This window comes from Apis florea, unplaced genomic scaffold (assembly GCF_048593485.1).
Source record: "Apis florea isolate Af1SG1 unplaced genomic scaffold, ASM4859348v1 contig_2274_pilon, whole genome shotgun sequence".
NCBI lineage: Eukaryota > Metazoa > Arthropoda > Insecta > Hymenoptera > Apidae > Apis > Apis florea.
The window spans coordinates 1,214,272-1,240,999 of NW_028256550.1; the positions used below are offsets into that span (position 1 = coordinate 1,214,272).

The 26,728-nt window shown below is 19.5% G+C and overlaps 6 protein-coding genes and 1 long non-coding RNA gene across 11 annotated transcripts in view; 4 read left to right on the top strand and 3 right to left on the bottom strand.

Moving 5' to 3' along the window:
* Positions 1-13,029, top strand: part of gudu (Armadillo repeat-containing protein gudu) — a 40,597-nt gene extending 27,568 nt beyond the window's left edge. Inside the window, exons 1-13 of one of the 4 annotated variants that reach the window (XM_086902987.1) lie at positions 2,921-3,051; positions 5,386-5,444; positions 6,697-6,748; positions 6,850-6,917; positions 7,382-7,688; positions 7,988-8,191; positions 8,294-8,380; positions 8,483-8,731; positions 8,989-9,420; positions 9,823-10,227; positions 10,356-10,577; positions 10,890-11,005; positions 11,074-11,307. In XM_086902987.1, coding sequence (XP_086759113.1) covers positions 6,862-6,917; positions 7,382-7,688; positions 7,988-8,191; positions 8,294-8,380; positions 8,483-8,731; positions 8,989-9,420; positions 9,823-10,227; positions 10,356-10,577; positions 10,890-11,005; positions 11,074-11,107 — 2,112 coding nt within the window. In that variant the 5' untranslated portion in view covers positions 2,921-3,051; positions 5,386-5,444; positions 6,697-6,748; positions 6,850-6,861 and the 3' untranslated portion in view covers positions 11,108-11,307. Of the gene's footprint in view, positions 1-2,920; positions 3,052-5,385; positions 5,445-6,696; positions 6,918-7,381; positions 7,689-7,987; positions 8,192-8,293; positions 8,381-8,482; positions 8,732-8,988; positions 9,421-9,822; positions 10,228-10,355; positions 10,578-10,889; positions 11,006-11,073; positions 11,308-12,847 lie in introns of those variants that run through there. The other 3 variants (XR_015290665.1, XM_086902986.1, XM_003695268.4) reach the window with 3 other exon arrangements.
* mRpS21 (mitochondrial ribosomal protein S21) lies at positions 3,788-4,767 on the bottom strand. The gene is made up of 2 exons (XM_012488758.3): positions 4,633-4,767; positions 3,788-4,269 (listed from the first exon to the last, which is right to left on the bottom strand). Exon 2 carries the CDS (start codon positions 4,267-4,269, stop codon positions 3,997-3,999), a length of 273 nt encoding a protein of 90 aa, XP_012344212.1. The 5' UTR covers positions 4,633-4,767; the 3' UTR covers positions 3,788-3,996.
* Positions 5,135-6,280, bottom strand: LOC105735958 (uncharacterized). Its single transcript, XR_001112374.3, has 3 exons — positions 5,854-6,280; positions 5,597-5,785; positions 5,135-5,438 (listed from the first exon to the last, which is right to left on the bottom strand). It is a non-coding gene; the product is annotated as an uncharacterized LOC105735958 (long non-coding RNA).
* Positions 13,030-13,691: 662 nt separating the features above from the next.
* On the top strand, positions 13,692-14,289 carry RpL29 (ribosomal protein L29). The gene is made up of 3 exons (XM_086902988.1): positions 13,692-13,744; positions 13,934-13,998; positions 14,121-14,289. The coding sequence occupies exons 1-3, from the start codon at positions 13,708-13,710 to the stop codon at positions 14,232-14,234; spliced, it is 216 nt and encodes a 71-aa protein (XP_086759114.1). The 5' UTR covers positions 13,692-13,707; the 3' UTR covers positions 14,235-14,289.
* A 125-nt stretch (positions 14,290-14,414) lies between these two features.
* Positions 14,415-16,331, top strand: Pmvk (Phosphomevalonate kinase). The gene is made up of 4 exons (XM_003695230.4): positions 14,415-15,437; positions 15,566-15,771; positions 15,857-16,006; positions 16,159-16,331. The coding sequence occupies exons 1-4, from the start codon at positions 15,307-15,309 to the stop codon at positions 16,278-16,280; spliced, it is 609 nt and encodes a 202-aa protein (XP_003695278.1). The 5' UTR covers positions 14,415-15,306; the 3' UTR covers positions 16,281-16,331.
* Positions 16,332-17,940: 1,609 nt separating this feature from the next.
* DCP2 (decapping mRNA 2) lies at positions 17,941-21,005 on the top strand. The gene is made up of 6 exons (XM_012488750.3): positions 17,941-18,188; positions 18,288-18,935; positions 19,610-19,754; positions 19,839-20,130; positions 20,249-20,537; positions 20,756-21,005. Exons 1-5 carry the CDS (start codon positions 18,142-18,144, stop codon positions 20,491-20,493), a joined length of 1,377 nt encoding a protein of 458 aa, XP_012344204.1. The 5' UTR covers positions 17,941-18,141; the 3' UTR covers positions 20,494-20,537; positions 20,756-21,005.
* A 2-nt stretch (positions 21,006-21,007) lies between these two features.
* On the bottom strand, positions 21,008-23,391 carry Ho (heme oxygenase). 2 transcript variants are annotated; one of them, XM_086902990.1, is made up of 4 exons: positions 23,000-23,391; positions 22,476-22,674; positions 21,764-22,113; positions 21,008-21,678 (listed from the first exon to the last, which is right to left on the bottom strand). In XM_086902990.1, the coding sequence occupies exons 1-4, from the start codon at positions 23,100-23,102 to the stop codon at positions 21,623-21,625; spliced, it is 708 nt and encodes a 235-aa protein (XP_086759116.1). In that variant the 5' UTR covers positions 23,103-23,391; the 3' UTR covers positions 21,008-21,622. The 2 variants fall into 2 exon arrangements, with proteins under 2 accessions (XP_086759116.1, XP_003695277.2); XM_003695229.4 differs by having other exon boundaries at positions 21,008-22,113.
* Between the last annotated feature and the right edge of the window lie 3,337 nt (positions 23,392-26,728).

A 26,728-nucleotide genomic window follows, 5' to 3' on the forward strand; every position in this document is an offset into this window, starting at 1 on the left:
TTGTCAATCATTTTTTTTAAATGTACCTATTCACTATTACTATAATAGATTATTTTTATGAATTAAAAAAAAATATTATATAAAAATATAATCTCTTTAAATTAGAAAGAAAACCTAAATATTGAATTAAAATAAATTAGCAAAAAAAAAATAAAAACTTATATTTACTGTAATTGTAATTTTTTAAAATGCACAGAGTAATCAGAATAATCATTAAAAATTAAATTATAATGATAATATATAATACAAATATAGATTTTACTTTAACAAAAATAACTCAGTTTTTAGATTTTAATAAATATTTTTACATTAAAAATTATATATTATATTTTAAAAAATGTAAATTTTAATATAACATTATAAAATTGAACGAAGTTAAAAATTAATTAAATTATTAATATGTAATAATTCATAATAACATAACAATTATTAATAGGACTATATTTTTAATCTTTCTTAAAAATTTTAGATTTTACAATCATTTTAATAACGATTTCGTATTAAAAAATATTTACCAAAATGTTTAAAAAACGATTATTATTAAATTAAAATTCAGTATATTTATTCTGTATAATCAGATATTCAATAATAGATAAATTTTTTTTAAATTATATTAATTTTTATATACTATTTTGTATATGTAATTTTGCTTTATGATATATATGTATTAATATATATTTAAATTATAATATTATATATATATATATGTTTAAAATTAAATACGATTTTAAGTGCATTTACTATTTAAGATGCTCTTAAGATGTTTTAAATGTGATTAAATAATAAAAGAACAGATATATAGTACGTAATAAATAAATAATTTTGTAAAAAAATGTAATCTAACTTAAAATTGGTAAATATGTTATTATTTTATGTTTCCATTCTTCTCTACGTATTAATCATTATTTATGTAATTTCACTCAATTTTTTCTATTTTGAAAATATATATTTTGAAAATTATTCATTATTACATTATTCAAATTATTATTAATTTTTTTTAATCAATATAAATGATATAAATCATTAGATATGATAACATTTACTAATTGCATATTTATTAAATAAATAAATTATTATTTTATTCTTTTTTTTCTTTTAAATATTTACATATATATGAAGGAAAGTAAAATTTAAAAAAATAAAAAATTTTATATAATTATTTTTATATAAATTATATAACATTTTTATATAATTATTTTATATAATTATCTTTCTGTAATATTAGATTATTAAATTATTTTCTAACATTTTTTCATTTCAATCATTGTAAAAATATAAAATGTTTGAAAATTGTTTCTATTTATATATTATATTATTCAGAAAGCTTTCAATCTATTTTTAATTTGATTTAAAATGAAAAATACAAAAAACGCTGTTTTTGAATTATTATTTTAAATATAAATTTAATAGTTCTTCTTCTAATTAAAAATTTTCAATTTAAAAAAAGTTGAATTTATTTAATATTTTTAATTTTGCAATAAAATTTATTATGCAACAATTAATAATTTTCTCGTAAAATTATTATTTAATTTTAAAAATTTATTTCTAGTATTTTATAAAATATATATAGAAAAATTTTTATATTTTTTTAAAATCTATTAAAAGTTTTAGACTTAAACTAAAAATTTAAATAATATTGCTAATTTTGCAATATTACTCTCAGTAATAATATTGCATGTAATACTTTTAATAAAAAATTTCCATATTTATTAATTTATTAATTTAAACACTATTTATTCACAAATATAAAAAAAAACATTAAAACTAATAATAATTTATGGGATTATTCTCATATATTCTAAATAATAAAATAATAATCTTGAAAATAAATTAAAAAATGTAATTTTTTTTTTGCAATATAGTTAGCATACATATATACAATTATGATATATTTCTTGAAAACTGTAAATAAATCTAAATTTAAAAACCGATAACATTTATACCAGATTATATTATCACATAAACTTAATAAAATGATGAATGAAATCATTAGTTTACAAATTTTTATTAATATTGAAAATCAAAATAAGTATTAATTTTTACTTTCTATAATATATATGTAGAATGATATTATTTTAAAAAAAAATTAGAAAAGTTATTATATTTGTGAGAAACTCAATTCTAGAAACAAAATCATAAATAAAACAGAAAAATTGGTTTATGTAAATATTATTAAGACTTATTATTAGATAATATTTAACATAAATTTCAATTGCTTATAACTTAATAAATAAATTTTAATCAACATTTTTTATTATCAGATTTTATGTTGTTTTATCAAATTTTATCATTTATTTTTATCCCTAAAATAATCTCTAGAATCTCTAGAAATTTAAAGCTATTTTTATGTATTAATTACGTATACGTATATTATGTTATATATATATATTGTTATATTATATATTATATATATATATATAATAATAATAATAAATATTAATATTCTATATATGTATTTTACAAAAATAATATATATATAATACGTAAAATTTATAAATATATATTTTCTTTTTTTTTATTTTGTTTAAAATAATGTATATTATGATGTTTTGTTATTATATTTAACATCTTTTTATTAAAAACTTTGTATATTAAATCCAAAGAAAAATTTTCAAAAAAAGTATATTTAAAATTGATTAAAGAAAATAATCGATCTCTTTATAAAAATTATTGTAAATTATTATGAATTATTTTATATTTTAATTTCATAGTATTTCATTATTTTATAAATTATTATATTAAATTATTATAAATATTAATAATTGATTTAAAATTTTATGCCATTCATTAAAATAAAAATTATTAAGACATTGATATATAATTTTAAACTATTTTTAAATCGATTTAAAAATTTCATGAGTCTTATTTACCAACGGAGATCTAAAGTAGATGATTCAAATAATTCATACAATGGCGCCACTATACAAAGCTTGATTTTAAGTCACTCGTGTAACTGTTTTAATATAAAAAATTTGAAAACATAATTTAAAAATTGAGAATATAAATTTCTAATAAAGTTTTATATTTTATATTTAAATATGAAATATAAAGGTATTTTAAAAAAATTTTGATCAATATTATATGCTATAATAATAATATAAATAAAATCTCTTTTATTTTAATATGACCTATTAAATCATAAAAATAACCAAATATAATAATAATATTTACAAATTTTTTTATTATCTTTATATACGTAACGCAATACTTATTTTATTTATCTCTGTTTTATTTATATTCAAATTATATGAATAATTGCATAAAATCTATTTGTGTTATATTTTATTATTTTATTACTAATAGAAATTAAATTAATTTAAAAATTTCGTTAATATAAAATTTTAATTCTTATCACAATATGTATATAAAAATTCTTTTAAATTTTGTTAATTCAGAAATAATTTCAATAAAAAAGTAACAGAAAAAATATTTTATTGGAAAATTTTATTGAAAGCATATTTTTTATATATATTATTTGTATATATATTTTATATATTATATATATATACATAATATATATTATTATATATATATTATTATATATATATATATATATATATATATATTATTATATATATATATCTTATATATATATATATACACATAAATATGAAATATAAAAAATTATTAAGCCAAAAAAGAATTTTATCATAGCATATCATATTATCTATATTGTTTAAAGTTTATAGTTTATAGTTTAAAAATATAATAATATACAGTTTGATATTTTCATTAAAAAATTGTATACTTTTATATATTTATATGCATTAAATCAATAATTTAAATATTGCATTATGCATATTTTTATTAATTTGTACTTTATTCTACAGATTAATTTGATTAAATTTTATAATTTATTGAATGTTACATTATATTAACTTCATAATTTATTAATGTTATGCTACTTGTGCATATGAATAATATCGATAAAATAAAAATATACAATCATATCATGTACATATTGACTTATAAATAATATCAAAATTAATAAATGTTTTATGAACTGCCAGGAAATGGATCTTCTCTATTTTTTCTTAAAATGAAACGAATTTTTCTATTCATGTCTTCAGAATAAAGTGCTTTACACTTTTCAAAATTAACTCTTCTTCTTGTTTGAGTAGGTTTTTCATAGTATCTTGTATATCTATATTGCTCAAAAATACCTTCTTTTGACAATATATTATTCAATAAACGAGCAGCTTTCTCTATATTATTATTTTGAACCATAACTGTTCGAGCAACAAATTGAGCATGTTTACGCATACCCATCTGAAAAAATATGTATAATATATAATATTATATATAAAAAATATACAATAAATCAATTTATCAATTTTTTTATTCTTTCATTAATATATTTTCTATTAACTATGCATTTTCTTACAATATATAAATATCTAGATATTTAATAACAAAATATATATAAAAATATTTATTAATAATTAGATTACATAAGGAATATGTAATCTAATTATTATAATTCGTATTTTAATTAATATATAACATACAAATAACATCTTTTAACATATTTTGATGGTTATGTACTTTTCAATAATACATTAAATTACAAATCAATGTTTAAATTTGTTATTTAAAAGTATTAAAATATTAATTAAATAAAATATTTAATACCTTGTATTTTTTTAAATATATTCAGTAACTAAAATAAAATTAAATAATTAGAACAAAATCTTATCAACTTGTGGTTACTTAACCTAATAAGTCACTATAGAAATTTAACCTAGTAAGTTACTATAGAAACTTAAGCTAGTAAGTTTCGATAAATCGAAATATACCATTTTCATAAGTATATTTGAATATTATATTTTTGTGTACAGCTTTATTATATAGTTAAATTAATTTTTAACAATACGTTTTTATATTTTCAATTAAAACAAAAAATAATACAATTTTAAAAAATATATTTATTAAATAATATTTATTAAATATTGATACATATATTAATATTTCAATCAATGTATCAAATATAAGTATATATATTAATATATAATATATATATATACTTATATATACAAATATATATAATAATATAATAATAAATATATATATATATATATATATATTAATATCGATTTAAAGAAAATATAATGTAATACAATAATTACAGATGATATATTTGTTATATTACAGATATTTTATTTTTACAAAATTCAATATATAATAAATTTAATAAATACTTTAATGCAACATTCACTTACTTATATTGAAATATTAATCAATTTTGTTATTTTTTTTTCGAATCAGATATAGTGAATAGTACATATACATTACTAAATATATTAAATCTTACGTGTTACAATAACAAGCTTTTAATTTTTGATTCCATGTGGACGATCACAATAAAATTGCATGTGGCCCAAAAAGAACATATTCAACAAAGTGATGACGATAAAGTACAAAATTAAACAGGACAAAATCTGCAGGTATAAGTTGTTTATAAGTATTATTATAACTTATTCATTTATATAATTAATAATAATAAACACATAAAAACAAAATATGATTATAATATGATAAAAATGCTTTAATGATTTTACAATTGTATTATATAGTAATTAATAGTTTAAATAATTACTTCTCGATCTTTTAAATTATATCGAAATCCCCACCGACATATACAAAGCCATACTGATAAAGATATTAAAAGTAACACCACTGAAAACGGAGTAGCATATATGTGTATATGGAACATTTGATTCTCTTAGCAATTTTACAAACCGCTCTTAGATTTTTACTTCCACCTTTTTCCTCGACGTTCTTCATTCTGTAACACTCGAATAAAATATCAAATTTTTCAAATTATAGAAACATACACATTTAAATTTATCATACCTTAATGATGAGTAAAATGCTTATAAATTTTAGCCATACGTATTATACATTTTTTCATTGATTTAACAGCATAAAGAGATATCTCATAAGTAAATTCTATCTTTGATACATCAACCACCATTATACATTATTATATTCGAGATTATTTCCTACAAAAATATTTGTTTTGACATTAATAAACGAACGGGCCAAAATTTTGTAGAGTTTTAACCTAAAATTTAGAATATAGGACAATTAATGTTTTTACGCCTTTGCTGTCATTTGTAAATCTCAATTGACATAATTAATACGAAATATTGAACATTGAATGCGATGAATCGAAACAGAAATATAATTTAAATAAAAAATAAATATCGTTCAGCAAAGTGTCACTACATTCAGAATATTTTACATCAAGTAATTTCATAGTTATCTGTCATATGAATTTATATTTTAATATAATATCTATTTATATGTACGAATTATCGAAATTAGTATTTCTAAACTTTTCGACTTTTTTCGATTATATCTGCCCTTGTTGTATAGGTATATATATGTAAAGAAAACATGAAAACAATATATTTAATTAATAAATCACTTATTCAGGTCAGTAAATTATTTTGGAAAGAGATTCATTTTTCCAATTAATTATAAAATTGTTAATTTGAATCAAATTAACGTAATTGTAAAATTATTAAGAAATTAGTATTTATCATCATAAATTATAAAATAGAAGCTAAGGAATTAAATAATTTAAAATTTAATGATTTCTCTTAAAAACATACGAGGATTTATAAATAGGAATTTAATAAAATTAAAAAAAAATAATAAAAAATATGATTTATAGAAAGAATATCTTTATAGATCACATATTCTGAACAACTGTTTGATCAATACATGCGTGCTCAAAGTGGAGGTTAAGAAATTCTTTAATACAAAGGCATAAAACAAGGAAGTTACTTTATTTCATATATGTAAAAAAAAGTGACCAAAGTGTTAATTTTTCTTTGTAATCAGAAATAGAGAACTATGCCACCAAAACGAAAAAAAGATGCAAAAAAGATATCCATCGATCCACCACCAGTGTAAGTTAAATGCTTTAAACATTAAATGTAATATGTGTTTGTATTAAATAAAAAATTTTACATAAATCTTGATAATAAATAATAAAATCTTGAATTTTACATAAATCTTATTGAAACATTATATTTTGTAACATATCAAAAGATAAGAGTCAATTTTTCATTTTTATATTATTTTTTTTTAATATTCCTTCTTTTATTTATTTAATAATACCTTTCATTATATTTGAAATAATTTTTATAAATATACATAGTTAAAATAATATCACTTCATCTTTTCTTTGCAAATAAATAATTTAATTATAAATTTAATAATTTTATTATTAAATAGTTTTATAATCGATTAATATTTACATATAGTATCAATTATATTCTGTGATATATTATTATATTCTGCGATTATAAATATAATCATAATAATGTAATTATAATTCTTCGTCTTAATTTTTAATTTTTTTTAAATAAAGAATCGAACCAGATATTTTGGAAGTACTTGAACCAGAAGAACCACCGAAACCACTAATATCAGCAGTCACAGGACAACCTTTCGGACCTCGAGTTCATTACATAAGTGAAAAAAAGGAAGATGAGAGTTCAGATGACGAACCTGAATCAGAAATCGATGAAGAAGTAAAATATTTTGAAGAAGAAGCTCCGGAAGTGCCAACAGAATTTTGGCATATACAGAAACTTATCAGATATATGAAAGCAGGAAATCAAACTGCAACTATGGTGGCTGTCTGTCTTTTAAAAGATTACGATCTGGCTAATCAAGTAATTTATTTCTTTTCCTGTTATACAGTTATAATGTTAGTTATTAATATTAATTTTCTTATCGTAATTAGCAATATTAACATTTAACATTATTATTATTAATACAAATATTAAAATTAATTTTTGAATAGTTCAAATTTTGCTAACATTATTGTTTAATTATTAAAATTTTACACAGAATTTTAGAATTTTTTAAATTAATTTCTACATCTAGAAAACAATATTCGCAGTGAGTTTTAATTTTAATAAACTGATGCATATAAAAAATAAAATGCAATTTTAATTGTGTATAATAATAGACAATACAAAAAGCAATTCGAGATATGGGAGGTCTAGAAATCTTAGTGAATCTACTCGAAACAAGAGATCTAAAATGTCAGAACGGCTCATTGTCAGTCCTACTTCAAATTATAACATCGATAGATATGCGACGACATCTAATTGATCTTGGTATTGTAACACCGTTGATTCAAATGTTAAGATATCCAGCTAGAGATATTCAAGTTAGTTTTTCATTTATTAAGAATTTTATTGTCGATTATTTACATAAGAATTTCAAAAATATAAAAAAAAAATCAAATTAATAAAATTATTCTGTTGCAAAGGTTTTAGCAGCAGAAACCATGGCTATTATCGCGCGAGTAAGAAAAGCGAGAAAACAAATACGAATTAGAAATGGAATACCTCTCATTGTGAGCATTTTAAATTAATCTGTTATTAAAGACTTAATCGGATTTCATTATTTCTGGATTTATTAGAAAAATATTCATAAAAATAATATAATATATTTATAGTTGGATGTGATGGATATACCAGATTCTATCCTTCAAACGCCATACAATAATTTAAATGAAGCTAATAAAGAATTGATAAGGGTTGCGATAGCTTGTGCTAAAGTGTTAGATTCACTGAGCAGTAGTCCAAAAATAAGAGAATCGCTTCATGCTCATGGCGTAGTGAATCATATGGAACGTTTTTTAAAATCAGAACATATTTCTCTTATAATACCGATGATTGGAACTATTCAGCAGTGCGCGAATAGGGTAAATGATATTTATGCATATATATATACTATTATTGTTATTATTGTATTAAATTTTTTATTAAATTTTATTTTAATGAGAAAAATAATTAAATTTTAAACTTGAATATTTAAAAATTCATTTTCAATAAATTATAATTTATTATTTATATATTTAAAAAAAATAATAAATAATATTTTATTTAAAAGATAATATTTAAAAGGTAAATAAAACTATTATAAAATTATATCAATCAAAAAAATCTTCACGTTTTTCAGGATATGTTTCGCAAATCATTTGAGAAAACAACTATTATCTATGATGTGGTGCGACATTTAAAAAGTGATAATGTCAAGTTGCAAGAAAACTGTGCTCTAGCAATATACAAATGTGGCCTCAACAAAGTCGCCAGGGATATGGTTCGCGAATCGTCTGGTCTAGATATATTGTGCAAGCTTTTAGAAAAAGAAGAGGTTCGTGCTAATAAACGATTGCTAGCTGCTGTCACAGGTGGAATATGGAAATGTGCCATGAGTCCAGAGAACGTCATAAGGTTTAATCAAAATAATTTGATAACTTCTTTGGTACAATTTCTGGAAGAAATTGAAGATGAAGAAGTGCAAGCGAATGTTGTAGGAGCATTGGCAGAATGTTGCAAAGATCCTGTTAATAGAGACCGTCTGAGGGTCAATGAAGGATTGCCAAATCTGGTGATTGTTCATTTATTTTTTATCGTGGAAATATTTTATTTAATAGAAAGAAATTTATAATATAAGATAATATGAAATTGAATTAGAAATAATGAATTTTGTTTTTTATTATTAGTTGGATATTTATTATCTTTATTTTCTTAATCTTCTATTGTTCAGATTTTTTATATGTTTATAATTAAATTAAATAATTTCAATTTTTTAAATTTATTACTCTATGATAAATATCTTTATTTTATCGTGATTTGATCTTTTTGCTCTGTTTTATTTTTATGTACAAACATGAAACTTTCTTTCGATAGTATATCTCTATACAATTAGATTCAAAATGACAAGTTGATCTCTCGGTTAAAAAATATGACATAAAATATTAATGAAGCATAAATCATAAATCATATGCAGATCAAGTTGTTAAGTTCTACATACGAGCCTCTATTAGAAAACATACCATTAGTGATAAAAGAATGCGCTCAGAATGAATTGTGCATGGATATTATCAATGATTCGGAGCACATCAACGATGGCGTCCGATTAGTTTGGTCGTTGCTCAAACATCCCAGCGATAGAATCAAAATAAACTCCTGCCTCGCATTGGTGCCTTGCATCAAATACGCAAAAGATTCTCCAGAGATGGTACGAGCATTCGTAGGCGGGTTGGAACTCACGGTCAGTCTCCTCGACAACCCAAACAACGAAGTGTTGAGTGCAGTCTGCGCCACTATTGCCGAAATCGCTATAGATCCAGAAAATTTAGGCATTCTTAGCGATCATGGTGTGGTGGATAAACTGGCAGCCCTTGTGTCCACGGTATTCCTTAAAATTTTCATTCGAAAATTTACACTTTGTTTTATAGATGAAATTGAAAAAATCTTCGATTTTGCAAATTAATTGTTTCGAATTCTTATTTTTATTCGTTATTTTACTTTCTTTTTTAGCGAGATGAAAATTTGCGTGCAAATTTAACTTTAGCCATTGCTCATTGCTGCGAATGGGGAGAGAATAACTTTAAATTTGGTCAATTACAAGCAGTTGCTCCATTAATTAATTATATGACAAGCAAGAATAAAGATGTTCTTAGAGGAGTTTGTACAGCTGCATATCATTTAAGCAGGGAACCTATGAATTGTATTACTATGCATTCTGCTGGTATTATTAAGGTATAATAAAGTTTCTCTGTAAGAGATATTTATACGTTTATACTGTAATTTATATATATTTTGATATATTTTGAATTAAGTTAATTATTTACATTTTATTTATTTATTATGATAAAAATATTAAAATAAAAATATATATAATATTTGGGAAGATAAAAAGCATAATAAAATAACAATAATTAATATTTAATCAAGAATTCTTTAATAAATTCATAAAAATTTTTATTATAATGTTTAGTAATTTAATTAATTCGTTATTGTATATTTTATGTTTTATAAGAATTGATATATATTTATATTGAAAACTTTCAGTATATACTACGTTTAGTGGGATCAGATGATCCAGAACTGCAAATTGCTGCAGCATCTACCATTCGAAATATTAGAAAGCTCGCATTAACAGCAGAAAAATTGCACTTTAGAGAAATGTATGTATTTTTATTTATTATATAAACAAAAGTGTATATATTTTTACTCATTGTTATATAAATTGCAGAACTACATTAAAAGAAACAGATTATTTATTGTAATATATTGATATTTCGAATATTGGACTGAAACCAAGTTTATTTATAGAATATGAAATAAAAAAATAATAATGAAGAAACTTGATTGAAGAAACCAAACGGTATTTATTAAGATTAGATCAATCAATAATAAATATATTTAAATATAATTGAATCTTTTTATTTATATTGAATAAAATAAAAAAATATAATAAAATACTAAATTTTGATTTTTTAATTTTATGAAAATAAGTAATGAAAAATAATAAAATTAAAAAAAGGAAAAAAAAAAAGAAAATTTATATAAATATATTATTGCAAATTTAGAGTTATAAATTATTAATTAATTTATAATTAATTATATAATTTAAATTAAGCTTAATATCAGCGATTATATAATATTTAATTAACATAAGTCAATTCTTACAATCTTATAGTCAATTCTTTTTATTGTTCGATAAAATCATTTTATCGAATATTCGTTACCATGAATGAGTTTTTTCGTTTAAATATATAAAAAATGAAAATATAATAAAAAATAATAAGTTATTATGTACATAATATATAAATTATTGTAAACATAGTACATATATATATTAATAATAATAATAATGAAATAATATATAATAATAATGAAATACATTAAAAATTAATAAAAATTAATTAAATTTCATTAAATTTAAATTTAAATAAAGAATAAATTTTATTAAAAATACGATTAAAATTAAATACGATTATTCAGCATTAAGATACATAACATTAAGATATAATTTAAATAAATAATTATATTTATTTATTTATTTAATAGTTAAAAATAAAAGTCATCACGAAAGTATAATTCAAATTCGTATTTGATTTTACTTTAATTAAAAAATTTTCACAAATATATTATATATATTATATATATATATATATATTTATATATTATATATTTAATAAAAATATTATAAAATATTATAAAATATTATAAAATATCATAGTTAAAATATTAAAAAATATTGTATATTGAAAAAAAATCAGTTTTTTGTATATAAAATTTTTTAAAAATTGTTTATTTCCAATTTAAAATAACATGAAATAAAATTAAATTTACAATTCTTATTTTTCATTAATTTTTTTCTTGATAGAATTTTGAAAATAATTTTTACTAAACATATATATATGTATATATATAGTTATATTTTATAAAATAATAATATAGAAATAATTTATAATATAGAATATTTTATAAAATAATATTTTTAATTAAAGAAATTGATTATATATTAAATTTGTTAAATTTAATTGTAATATTTTTTATGATTCTAGCGATAATAATAATTAATAACATAATTAATAACATCCCAAATTAAATCAATTTATCAAAAATAATGATTATCCTTTCATTTAATTACAATTCTTTTTTTTTTTTTTGAATCGCATGTAACAATACGAATTATAAAGCTACGTAGTCCCAAGACTATATAATATAAACATATGTTGAATATCGATTCTATATTTAGTTTGTGGCTGAGTTTGTTTTTGATCAGTTCGCAATAATGTGTAAATTTATCAAGATTAAATTTTATTTCTAAAGATATAAAACTTTGAAGATATTTTTTTTGCAAATTGATAGAATTTGATAAATACAAAAATCATAATTTTAATTTAGAAAAATAAAATGGAATCAAAATGCGTATTTAAATGCTTTATTTTATGAGTTAACCGCCATATTGATTCTCTTTATTATCCAATGAAAAGAATATTTTCTGTTTTTTTCTATAGTGGAACTACTTTATATGACGCATATTGTAAACGATTTATAACATTGGTACCTATAAACTGATATTCGCAATGATGTTTTGACGAAACGAAGACTTTGTAATGAAGACTTTGAACAGCATATAACAAACTAGCAAGCAAATAATATTTATGAACTGCTAATGAATTTTGAAGTTTAAAAAAAAGATATTGATTCATTATTTTTTTTATTTTTTATCCTAATCTTTCTCCTTTTATTTATTTTCTTTATCTATACTTGCTTTTAATTTAGTTTCAATTTCAATTGCTTATTATTAATTAGTATTACAATTAATTATTTTAGATCGAATTAATAATATTGAGAATGATACTAAAATAGTAAAAACATCAAAAACAAAATCTCGAAGAAAAAAATAAAAAATATATTTGATATTAAATCTCCTCTATTTATTCATATTAAAATTGGATCGAAACATATAACGTTAAATAATCTTTTAAAAAAAAGACTTTAAAAAAAGAAAAAAATTGAAAAATTGAATTAAAAAAAAAATAAAAAGGAATACGTAGCAACATAAGGCGCTACTGTCGTTCTTTACTAATATATTTCTTTTCATCTGAAACTTCCGCTTCCGAAAACTTGAGACTAAGTCATGTAAGTGAAAAATTTTATTTTAAATATATTTTATCCAAATAATCTTTAGATTAACTAATATAATCATATTATTAAATTATTTTTGATATTAAATAACTTTGCTTAGTAGTAATTTTTTGTAATCTTTATTTCTCAATTCTACTTTGAAGAATTTATAACCTCAAATATTATTTATTTTTTTTATTCTCTAAATTAAGTTTTTTTTCTCTTTTTAAGTGAATTATACGGAAGAATGGCAAAGTCTAAAAATCATACTAATCATAATCAAAGTGAGTATAAATAGAAAATTTATTATATTTAAATATGTAGAAACAAGGATAATTTATTTTTAGATAATAAATTTCTCTTATATGTATGAAAAAAATATATATATATAATTAACAAAATTAATCTTATATTACTCTTAAATTATAGAATACAAAGCATTTAATTAATTATTTTTAATTAATAATTTATAGATCGTAAAGCTCACCGTAATGGTATCAAAAAACCAAAACGTTATAGGCATGAATCTACACTTGGTGTAAGTTTAAATTGTTTAAATAATTTTTTCATAATTTTTTTATTTTTTTACATTAACATTATTTATACAAACAAATATATCTTTATTATATTTATATCTTATTATTTTAATATTTTTTTTAGATGGATCTCAAATTCTTAAGAAATCAACGTTTTGCCAAAAAACATAATCTAAAACCCAAAGAACAATTAAAAAGGGCAGAGAAACGTAAAGCTCTTCGTGAAGCTAAAAAATAATTTTTTTTTAATATCAATGATTTTATTGTAATAAAAATTTAAAAAATCAAATGAATATCATTAAAATTAAACTCACTATTCACGAAAATTATATAGACACATAACTGTCTCTATATCTGTTAAAATAAAATATTTTTTTGAATATAACAAAATATTTTTTATATAACAAAGTAAAGTGATAAATGAAGTAATTTTAATGTAAGATTTCATAAAATGATTGTTTCTAACATATACTTCGTGAATGGAAAGTCTTAATTTTGTTTTACATTACCTTTTATAATTAAAACTTAATACTTTTTTTATTAAAGATGTTAATTTACTAATTTTTATTTTATTATTTTTTCATAATTATTATGCAAATATTATAAAAAATAAGAATTTGTGAGAATTATTATTTATTTACTATATATTTTGATTTAACAATATTTGAATCGTTATAATTTCTAATTCGTACTCTTTTTATTGTTTATTTTATATAAATTAAAATATCAATCGATTTCTTATTTGATTAATATTTTCTAATAGTATTTAATCTTTAGAATAAAACTGATACTTAATAATTTTGCATTTAAAAAGTTTTCATTGGTGAAATATATTTTTTTTATGTGTATTATTATAATATATATTTTTGAATCGATAAATAATATTTTTTTAAAATATATTAGTCTTATGAATTATAACTAGGAATATATATAAAATATATAAATTATAATCATAATAAAGTTAAAAAGATAAAAATTATTATATTAATAATTAAAAAGATAAAAATATAATATAATTAGAAATAAAATAGTAAAAACGTAAAATGTAAAAAAAACTAACCGAATCCCTTATATAAATCCACTGACTATATGAGACACGCCTAAACGTTTCATTCTGTTACAATACAACACTAAAAAATAAAATGCTACTCACTTTATATTATTTGGCATTACTGAAATAACAATATCAAATTATTAAAATTTTATTCTATGTAACATAATAATTTAAGAAAATTAGATGCTTAAATGAGTAATTATGCGGTATTTTGTTATTTTAAATAATGTTTAAATAATTACAGTGATAATACAAAATGGCGAGTAGTCAACATATCGATAGTAGTGTAATAAACTTTAAAAATTCTTCAAAACCAAAAATAGTTTTATTATTTAGCGGTAAAAGAAAATGTGGAAAAGATTATATTACAAACATTTTATATGAAAGGTCACAAATTTTTAATAATAACTTTTTGTTACAATAAATAATAGAAATGATTTTAGTATTAAAAATATTAATAATATATTTTATTGAAATTTATAATTTAATATTATTATTTATATTCTTTTTAATAGAATTGGATCTGATAGTAGTGTAATTATAAAAATATCTGCACCAATTAAGTCTCATTGGGCTAAATCTCATGATTTAAATATTGATCAACTAATGGGAGATGGAAAGTACAAAGAAAACTATCGTCTTGAAATGGTAAAGTGGGGAGAAAATATTAGAAATACAGATCCAGGTTATTTTTGTCGTGCGGCTTTAGATATATATAATGGTGAAAAATTTTATATTATAATATTAGGAATTTTATATTAATGTTTTATATTAAATTTCTGTGTAATGTTGTATATTCATTTTAGCATACGATAAATCGATATGGATAGTAAGCGATATACGAAGAAAAACTGACATACAATGGTTTACAGAAAATTTTAAAGATATATGTAAAACAATTCGTATTGAATCAGATGATTCAATTAGAATTGAGCGTGGTTGGACATTTGTAACAGGTACGTAAAAAGAGAATTAATATTAAATTTAATAAATAGTAATGAAATTTATTGAAATTTATTAATTTAATGTGAATTTCATAATTAGTTTATAATTTTTATGTATTTTCATTATTATTAATTTAAAAAATAATAATTTAAATATTTTACAGGTATTGATGATGCAGAAACCGAATGTGATTTGGATGATATAAATACATGGGATTTAAAAGTGACAAATAATACTAAAAGCATAGAATGTATATTACAACAAATTTTAGAATTAATCAATTAATGTTTATTGACAAAAGTACAGAACTATTTAAAATAAAATATATTTTTTAAATTGCGTTAAAATAATTTAAATTTTTTTAAATTAGAAAAATTAATTTGTTACGTGACATGTAAAAAAGCTTTTTGAAAAAGTTAGAATTAATAGAAATCATGAGGAAAATAAAAATCATTTTTTACAACTTTTTTATTTAAGCTTAAAATTGAAAAATTATATTGTAGATTTATTACAAAAGACTTAAAAGACTGCAATTTTTACAATTTTTAATTGTTTGTACCTCATAATAATAATAGATTTTGATAAAATATTCAATATAATTTACATAAATCTACAAAATATATCTTTAATTTTCACTTGTTTTTATCTGTACAATGTATATGTACAAATTAATATTATATGAAAATATCTATAAATTTATATATTATAAATATTGTATATTTTTGTATCTGAGCAAAAAGAATTGTAATACGAAATTTTTTTCAGGAATTATAGACTTATTGAAGTTTGGAATTTTTTTATTGAATAATATAATTAATAAAAACTATATATAATTATAAAATATTTAATTTTTAAATAAACTAATAATTGATACAATTATATCAATTGAAATGAATAAAATACAAACTTAATTTGGATTATAATTAATTACATAAAATGAAATAAATACTATTAGAACAATAGGCTATTAAAATGGAGGATCTCATTTTTTGTTTATAAGTTGTTTATAAACGTAAAAAAATATTAATCGAATTACAAAAATGATAAAATTTCAAGTTTTTAAACTTCGAAGAGTTTCGAAATTTTAATTGATTTATATTTACTAAATAAGATAATTTATATGAAACAATATTATTAAATAGTATTATTAAACAATATTACTCATTGATTTTTTAATAATAATAATAAATATATTTATTTCTGTCTATAGTTTTTTTTTTAATTTTTCTTAAAAATATATATAATGTTATTTTTGAAAATTTCATATTAACACCGAAGTAAATTCCAAAATTAAATTATAATTTTATAAATAATATTCAAAATATCTCTTATAAAAAGTTATATTATGAATAAGTTTCAAAATGCCAGTGATCTATTGATAAAATTTAAAATTTAAATTTTAAAAATTAATAAAATTTAAAATTTTGAAAAATAATAGGAGAGAAAAAGTGGAATTCAAATAATTTTAAAAAATTTTCACCAGAACTGCACATTGAATATGTAGATGTGACTAACTTCATACTATCCATAATCTTATACTATTCAAATGTTACTAAATAACTGTCTATAGCATTATCATCCATGTTGAATAACCAATGATGTAGTAATATCTAGATAGGTAATATTTATATATTTATATATGCAATATTAAACATATAGTGCTAAAAGTTTTTTAATATCTTAAAAAGTAATTGGATGAAGTTTTTTTGGAAAATTTTAAATTTGTTTCTCTATTTTTTCTTTTCTATCAAGTCTTCTAAATTTCGTATTAATCCACCAAACTTTCAAAATTAAAATTATAATCAATATTACATAATTAAGAATCCTGTAATAATTATAATTTTATCATATAATCGAAATTATTCATTAAATTCATGAAAAAAAATGTTTATTTTATACCATATCGTAGATAACTATACCTTAATTGTTTTATATATTCGCACAATATATTTTATTAGTACTAATAAAAGCAGTTAGATGGCACGATTTCAATTAATAAAGGAAATTGAATGGTATAATTGTAATCAATTTTGATAGTTTAAAAGTGATATTTGATCTGTGATTTTATAATGATTATGTACATTTTTTGTGTCTATAAAGTTTTGTTATAAAAGAAAATATTGTAATTGTTTCATTAATTTTTAAAATGGTTGATCATTCGATACCATCCGACATTCTCGACGATTTAAGCAGGTTAATTCTTAAAAAATTATTATTTTATTATATTTATAATTACATATTCATCGAGCGATATTTTACTTTACTAACATTATATGATTTTGATATTTCCAGTCGATTTATTATTAATGTACCTGAAGAAGAAAGAAAAGATTTAGTTCGAATATGTTTTCAAATCGAATTAGCTCATTGGTTTTATTTAGATTTTTACTGTACAGATGAAAATCCAAAATTAAGACCATGTAGTATGAGAGAATTTGCTACGCACATTTTTTTTCATATACCTTTTTTGAAACCTCATGTAGCTAACATAGATAATATTCTTGAACAATGGCGCGATTATAAACAAAATGTTCCAACCTTTGGAGCAATTGTATTGAATGAAGATTTGACTAAAGTATTACTTGTTCAAAGTTATTGGGCAAAAAGTAGTTGGAGTTTTCCAAAAGGAAAAGTTAATGAGGATGAAGATCCGTCTCATTGTGCTGTTCGAGAAGTTTTAGAAGAAACTGGTTTTGACATTTCAAATTTGATAGATGAAAATGAATATATTGAATCAACAATAAATGAGCAATTAGTAAGATTATACATAATATGTGGTGTTCAAAAAGATACAAAATTTCAACCAAAAACACGAAAAGAAATAAAAAACGTAGAATGGTTTTCTTTAGCTGATTTACCTAATAATAAAAAAGATATGACTCCAAAAGTAAAAACAGGAGTTGGTCCAAATGCATTTTTCATGGTAATTCCCTTTGTAAGGTAATTTTATGAACTTAATAAAAAGTGTATCTTTATGATACATATTGTCTTGGAGCACTACAAATTATTAGTATTTTTTTTTTTGTCTTTTATAATAGCATTTAATGAATATATTCTAACAATATAAATTTCAATGTTAGGAAATTATTTTATCTAAAGTTGTGAATATTTATATTAAAAAATTTATATTAAATATAATTTAATGATAATTTATTTGGATACAAAATTCAAGAAATAAATAAAATTAAAACAATTCTCAAACTAAAACATAATTTGATTTTAATAAATAAAAATTTAATTAACAATTAATATTTTATTTAGAATACACAAAACATTGCATTACCTATAGTTCCACTAATGAATAAGTATAAAATATCTATTTTTTTGCTATAAATAATATTTCATCTATATAATTATGACCTATTAAATGTATCTTATGTATCAATAATATTTTTAAAGATATAATTTTGATATTATTATTTTAAAATTGATATTTTTAAATAATTAACAGATAATATTCTATTGATAGTTTCTATAATTCTACAATTTTTGGTGCTCCAATGAAGAGTAATCATGTTTTTATATTTATATATATGTTATTATATAAAGTATATATATGTTATTAAAGTGTTTAAATTTTACAATTTTTATTTTTTGTAATAATTTTGAAATAGGAGGATGAGACGTTGGATACAAGAAAAACATTTACGTGACAAAAATACAAATACAAATACAATACGAAGACATAGGCACAGATCTTTGGGTGATGTTGAAACTAGTTCAAAGAATAAACGACATTTACCTCCTCATTCTGTTCAAGTAATTAAATTATTTATTATTTAATTGTATATCTTTTTTGATTATTTTGAAAATAATTTTAAAGTATATATAAACTATTTTTAGAATGATATTCCAAGTTTTAAGGATGTTAAAAATTTCCGACAATCTAATACTTCCCCTGCAAGAAACCGACGTGGTATACATGATAATAAAAATATTTTACCTAAAACAGCAATTAAACGTAACTTATTTGGAGATCAAAATGAAGAGGAAACATCAACTGTACTTGCTAAACAATTAATAGATAGTCCACAAAATCAACAGTCATGTTCACTTTTAATGGATCCAGCTATTCAATCTATAAAGTGCAATGAATTTAATTATAAGGCTCAAACATTTGCTACAGAAATAAAAGGTTCAATATTTATTATTATATTATTATATATTATATAATATTTTATATTATTATATTATTAACAAATATATTAAAAAAATTTTACAATATAATGAAAATTTTATTTTATTATTTCCAGATCAAACACATCAAGATTCTCGAAATATAGAATTTACAGAAGGAAATATTAAATCTTTATTATTTGGAAAAGCAGCAAATAAATTGCAAACAGATTTAAAAAGTATTCCATCTCCATTTATGGTAATGACTCATAATGCATCTCATTTCTTTCCAATAGAAGCTCAAAAATATCCTACAGAATGTTTTTCATTGATTTGGGCGAATTTTAAATTTGACAAACAAGCAATACTTGATTGTTTATAAAATTAAATTTTAAAATGATTTTAAAAAATAAGAAGTTACATTCGGTAAGTTTATGTTGATAATTGTATTATATTGTTATGATATTTATACAAAATTAAACAAATGATCATATAAATATTTAAAATTAAATATGATCTTAAAAATTAATGATTTTAATAATGTTTCTTGCAAACTATATTTAATTTCTAAACAAAATTTTTCTTTTTCTCCTGTTAGATTTAATAAAATATAATATATATATGTTATTAAATTATGATTACAGATTTATTCGTAAAGGTTTTTTTTATATTACACGTGTACATTTACCATGTACAATAATGAAGTAAATTTCATATTATTTCATATACAAAAATACGATATAAAATACACGTATAATTATTGAAATGTTATATATGTAAATACTTTTACTTTATAAGTATTTATCTTCTATAATATCGAAATATCTTGTATATTATATTTTAATTTTCTATTTTAACAATATGAAATAAAGAATAGAAATATTTAATAAAAAACATTTTTCTTTTTTATTTTACAAACAATTTATTTCAAATTTTTTCATGTTTAAATATCCATATACATATATACATACATAATTCAATATTTAACAATTTATCATTTCAAATATTAAAATTAACATTTAAAAACATTTAAAAATTATTTAAAATTATTCAAAACTATTCATATATACACTACCAAAAATATGAAAACAATAAGAAATTTTAAAAAATTAAGCAAACTTTTATCAAAACTATTTATTAAATAAATAACTAACTTTTTATTATTTAATAACTTTGTTAAACATATAATATATAATATATATATAATAACTTGTTATAACAAAAAAAATTTAAATAAAGATAATAATATGAAATCAAATTTTTATTTCATCAAACTATTTTTTTTTCTTATTTCTAAGCAAATTTTATTCTATTGATTAATTTTTTTTTTCTAATATAGATGTCAATAAATATTTATTATAATATTATGTATTATAACTATATATTATTGTAATAATATATTATATAATTATTATAATATATATTATAAGCAATTATGTTAATATTATTTTAATTATTTACAAAAAATGTATGCAACGATGTTATTTTATGTAAAAATTGCTTCTAGACTTTTAAACAATAGGATAAATAAAAAAAATCTTTTTTGTTAAATAAATATCATATTTTTCTGAAAGATACAAAAAATGCTAAAAAAAGTAATATAATGGGAATAACAAAACATATTGTTTTCTTAAGAATAATAGTACCTGTACCTTGTATGCTTCTTATAATTTCATTATTTAATATAAATACTGTTTTACTTTCTTCAATAATTTTATTTTTTGTATCTTCATCTAATGTTTCCGCGATTTTATTCATAGTATCGCGCATATATCGTTTAAGTTGAAAGATATTATTGTTTTCAAAATTTGTAATATTATTACCATTTATTTGATATTCTTTATTAAATGGCCAAATTTTTTGCATAAATTCCCTTTTTTTACGTAAAATAATCCCACCACTTAGAAGGCCCATATATAAATGATAAATATATGCTATTAGCAAAATAGGTTCTGTATCTTCAATTTCTTTTAAATGAACCAAATATTTAGTAACACTATCTCTGGAATTTATAAAAATGTTAAATATAAATGAAACATTGAATTAGATTCTATTAATTATATCAAATAATGTAAAAATGTTAATGAATTATTTTAATATTCTATTTATTATGAAATATTTTCAAATACTTAAATAAAAGTTTGTAAATATTGTAGAAGTCAACAGAATCCTGGTTTTTATTAAATTTTTATAAATGTACTCATTACATATTAATAATTATTACATATTAATAATTATTGGTAAATACAATAAAAATATTTATATAATATTGATATATTGATATTAAATGATATTATATATTAACATTGTATATATAACATATATGTACATATACATATAAAAATATCATAGAAAAATATTTACCGAAGATTAAGATTTTTTTTCCATTCTTTTCCTAAATAAAATTCGAGATCAAGTTCAAATGCTTCAGTTCGACGAAGTCCTTCATGTAAAAATAAACCTATTTCTGTATCTTTCCATCTTATCATAGCAAGTTCCAAATATCGAAAAACTTCATAAAAAACCAAAAGACCATCCGCCCATACAGAATTATCAAGAAATCCTTTTAAAATTCAATTTTTGATGTTTTAATTTAATATTTTATTTTATGTTTTATATAATTATTATTATATTATTATATATTAATATAGATATTATTTTGTTACACAATAATTATAGAATAAATATTTATTAATTAATACATGTAAAATATAAATACTATATAATAGAGAATAATATAATAAATAATAATAAAGAAATAAAAAATTCAAGCACTATAATATATTAAAAAATGTATGTGAAAAATTTATTAACCTACATATAACTAATATAACAAATAAATAAAAATTAAATATAATGCAATATTAATTAAAAAAATTATATCTTACCAAATGCTAATTTTGCATTCACTAATGAATCGCTAATTGAATGAATTTCTTTTGTAGCTTTTCGCATTTTTTTACAAAATGTATCTTGATTATTAGTTGTCATTTTTATGAAGTTAATATATGACTTTATAAAAACACAATAATATTTAAGAAATCTATATTATCATTTTGTTTTTAATTTCTTAATATTCAAAATAACATGAGTAATGTTGTAATTATTAAATAATTAACACACAATATTTTATATTTAACATTCACGTAATGCATGATAAGAATGCAATCAGATATTCTGAAACATCATGAGACTACGAGAGTAAAATGTAAACACAAGATGGCATTGTATTCGTAAAAAAGAGAGACAAGAAAGAGAAGAAAAAAAAATGAAAAATGAACTGAATTAAAAATTATAGATAGAATTAATAAAACATTATTATGAAAAAAGTTTGAAAAAACTAATGATTTTTATATTTAATATATTTAATTCTATTATTATTCTAGTATTAGCATTTGAAGCAAAAATTGCAATATATATTGTATCATTCGATTAAAAATTTTCGTTAAATAGAAACAAAAATACAATATAAACTTGATGTTTCTCATATGTAGTTATTATGTTTAATAATAGAATTATTATCATTTGTAATATTTATTATATAAAAAAATTTCAATATATAATATACATATAATGTAATATAATATATATTATGGAAATTAATTCTAGAAATAAAAACTAAATATAAGTGTTATAATGCTATAATAATAATGAGTGAGATTTATTTATTAAATTATAAATATAATAGACGTTTGCATTAGATGAAATTACAATAGAACAGATTAAAATTGCTGACTTCGTTTTATCATTATCGCAATTTATTACTGTCTTGTTTCATCTAACATGAATTTAAATTATTTACAAATAATAATTTGTAAATATTAATAAATAAGCTTGATTGATATTTTATATATCAATTTTATATACTTATATAAACATATATTTTTATTTTGTTTTGACTTTATTAAGCTTCCAAATGTATTTCACATGAATGATTAATATGTGTGTGGTGTGCGTGTGCACGCGCGCGCGTGTAATGTTACTTTATAATATAAATTTCTAATATATATATATATATATATATATATTAAATGAATATATATATATTTCTTCTTAATTATAATTGTTCTCTGATTTATTTAATTTTATTTATCTTCGTGTTTTTAAATTTTCTGTGTTTGTTTTAATTTATTTTTAATTTTTTAGAAATGATGTATATATATATTATGATCAGCGATCATAAGTTTCAATCAAAATAAAATGTATTTAATTTCATTTAGAATTATGTAAGTTTTTATTCAAATTTTTTTTATTAAAATTTATTTTTTCTAATGCTAGATGATTATTTCTTATATTTTATTTTAATTCATAAAATTATATATCATAAAATTAATAATTTATGAAAAACAGAATATTATTTCCAAGATGCCATAATTTATTAATTTTTATATTATTAAATTAGTATTAATAATGATAAATGATGAATGAAACAAATAAATGGTTAGAAATATTATGGTGTGAAGATATATTATATTGTTTGCAGTATTTGACAGTTTTCTCTGCAGATATGTGGATTTTCTATGGCATTGGTATACAGTCTGTGTATATTGTAAGTGGCTGCGGTATTCGGCTAGTCAGATCGATGAAATGCCGTCGTCGTGGCGCCTCGTGAACGCCCAGTCCTGCTGTCTTGACTAAATTTGTGCTTTTGGGTCCACTTAATTTTTTATATAATTTTTAAAATAACAGATATTGTTAAATTATCCATTTTTAAAATATATATAAATTCGAACACCAAGAATGAAACTGTTACAACTGCTCTTATTATTAATCTTCAATTTATAAATCATAATTTGAAAAAAATATGATAATAATTGCAATTAGGAATAAGAAAGAAAAAAGAAAATATGTTAAACTTCTTACTTTCCTTTGATATATTTATGTCGAACATAAGAACTAGACAGTTAGAAGAGAATCTATTAATGTTCATTGTGCAGACGATGGTAAGAGGTATGCAAACGTGCTTTATCACAGAAGAAAAATTTGAAATCTTTAAAAGGAGGCCACAGACGTTGTACTTGCTCTATGTGCAAGATATGAAGTGTAAAATAATTCGAACGATGTAATAACGATGCCGATGCAAATGCTAAGGTACTTAATAAGCACAAGTGCACATATTACTGAACAATTTCTAGTATTCACGCTTCGCTAAGTTTTTAGTCACGGACTCTTTAATTAGTATTTTAATTGCACTAGCATTGAGTAAAGATTTTAAATATGCATTTATGTTGAACCATCTTAGAACTTATATTTTTAAATTTTTATTATATTAAATTTATTAAAATTAAATTTTATTTTTTAATAAGAATATTAAATTCAAATAATATTTTTATAATACTTGTTTACTTTTTTGATTTGCTTTTTAAATATTATCGGATGCTTTAATTTTTTTTTCTTTTTTTCTAAAATACAAAATTGTATTTATATAAAAATAAATATATTTTAAGAAAATATTGAGAATGGAAAATTTTCAACCAAGTAATCAAGCAATGTTGTATATCATTGAAATAATTTATCGTAAATTGAATCGTATACAGATTTCATGTGCATCAAGACGTCACATGTATCGTCGCGATATCTTGCGTATGAATGCATTTAGTTACGTCACTGTATAGGGATATAGAATAAGTGCGGAACGTAGAGCGCATCGTCATTACGAGAAGAGACAGTATCCGACTCGAAGAGATACTACATATATTTTGGTTTCCGATACTCTCAACACGGTTAGTAAGAAGTGCCGCTCAATACTAGCGCCGCGCACTATGGCCAGCACTGTAAAACTTCCGATTTGTACCCCGATCATATTTGAATTCTATTTAAAATTATATTTTAATAAAATATTATGGAAACTAGAAACATTTAAAGTAAAAACGAAAACTAAAAATGTTTTAATAATTTGAAATACTAATTAATATTGTGTATTAAATATTATACGTATAATGTATTTTTTTTTTATAAATTTAATTTTCTTATATATATATATGTATATATATATATTTTATATATATACACATATTTATATGTATATATTTATATAATTATGCTTTCGACAATAGAAAGAAAGAAGAAAATAAATCGAAATATTTTTCAATGAGAAAAATGAAAAAATAAAAATTTGAAACAATAGAAATGAATACATAAAAATATTTTTGATATATTCATGAATTTGGAAAAGTTAGGATGGAAATAAATCATTAATGGGGTACGATATTTCATAGATACAGGGTTGAAGATTGTGAGATGCAATGCGGCAATCGAAGACTACTAACGAATCGATATATCGACCGTATGATCAACAAATATTTTAATTATACGTTATCATGTCTTTTTCATTTCTAATGATTTAGATTTCAAAAATATTAAATAAATATAAATAATTGTTTTTCTGTAATTAATTAATTTAATTATAGCTATCATATAATTATATTTGTTGAAATTAAAAAACACATAAATCACAAAAAATTTGGTAAATAAATAAGAATAAGTGAAAAAATGATAAAAATTATAGCTGCAATCAACTATATCTATATCTTCAAAATGTTCTCATTACATAACATAGCTGTTCCTGAAATGTACATTATTCTTCAAAATATAATCTTTTAAATTTTTAAAATAGT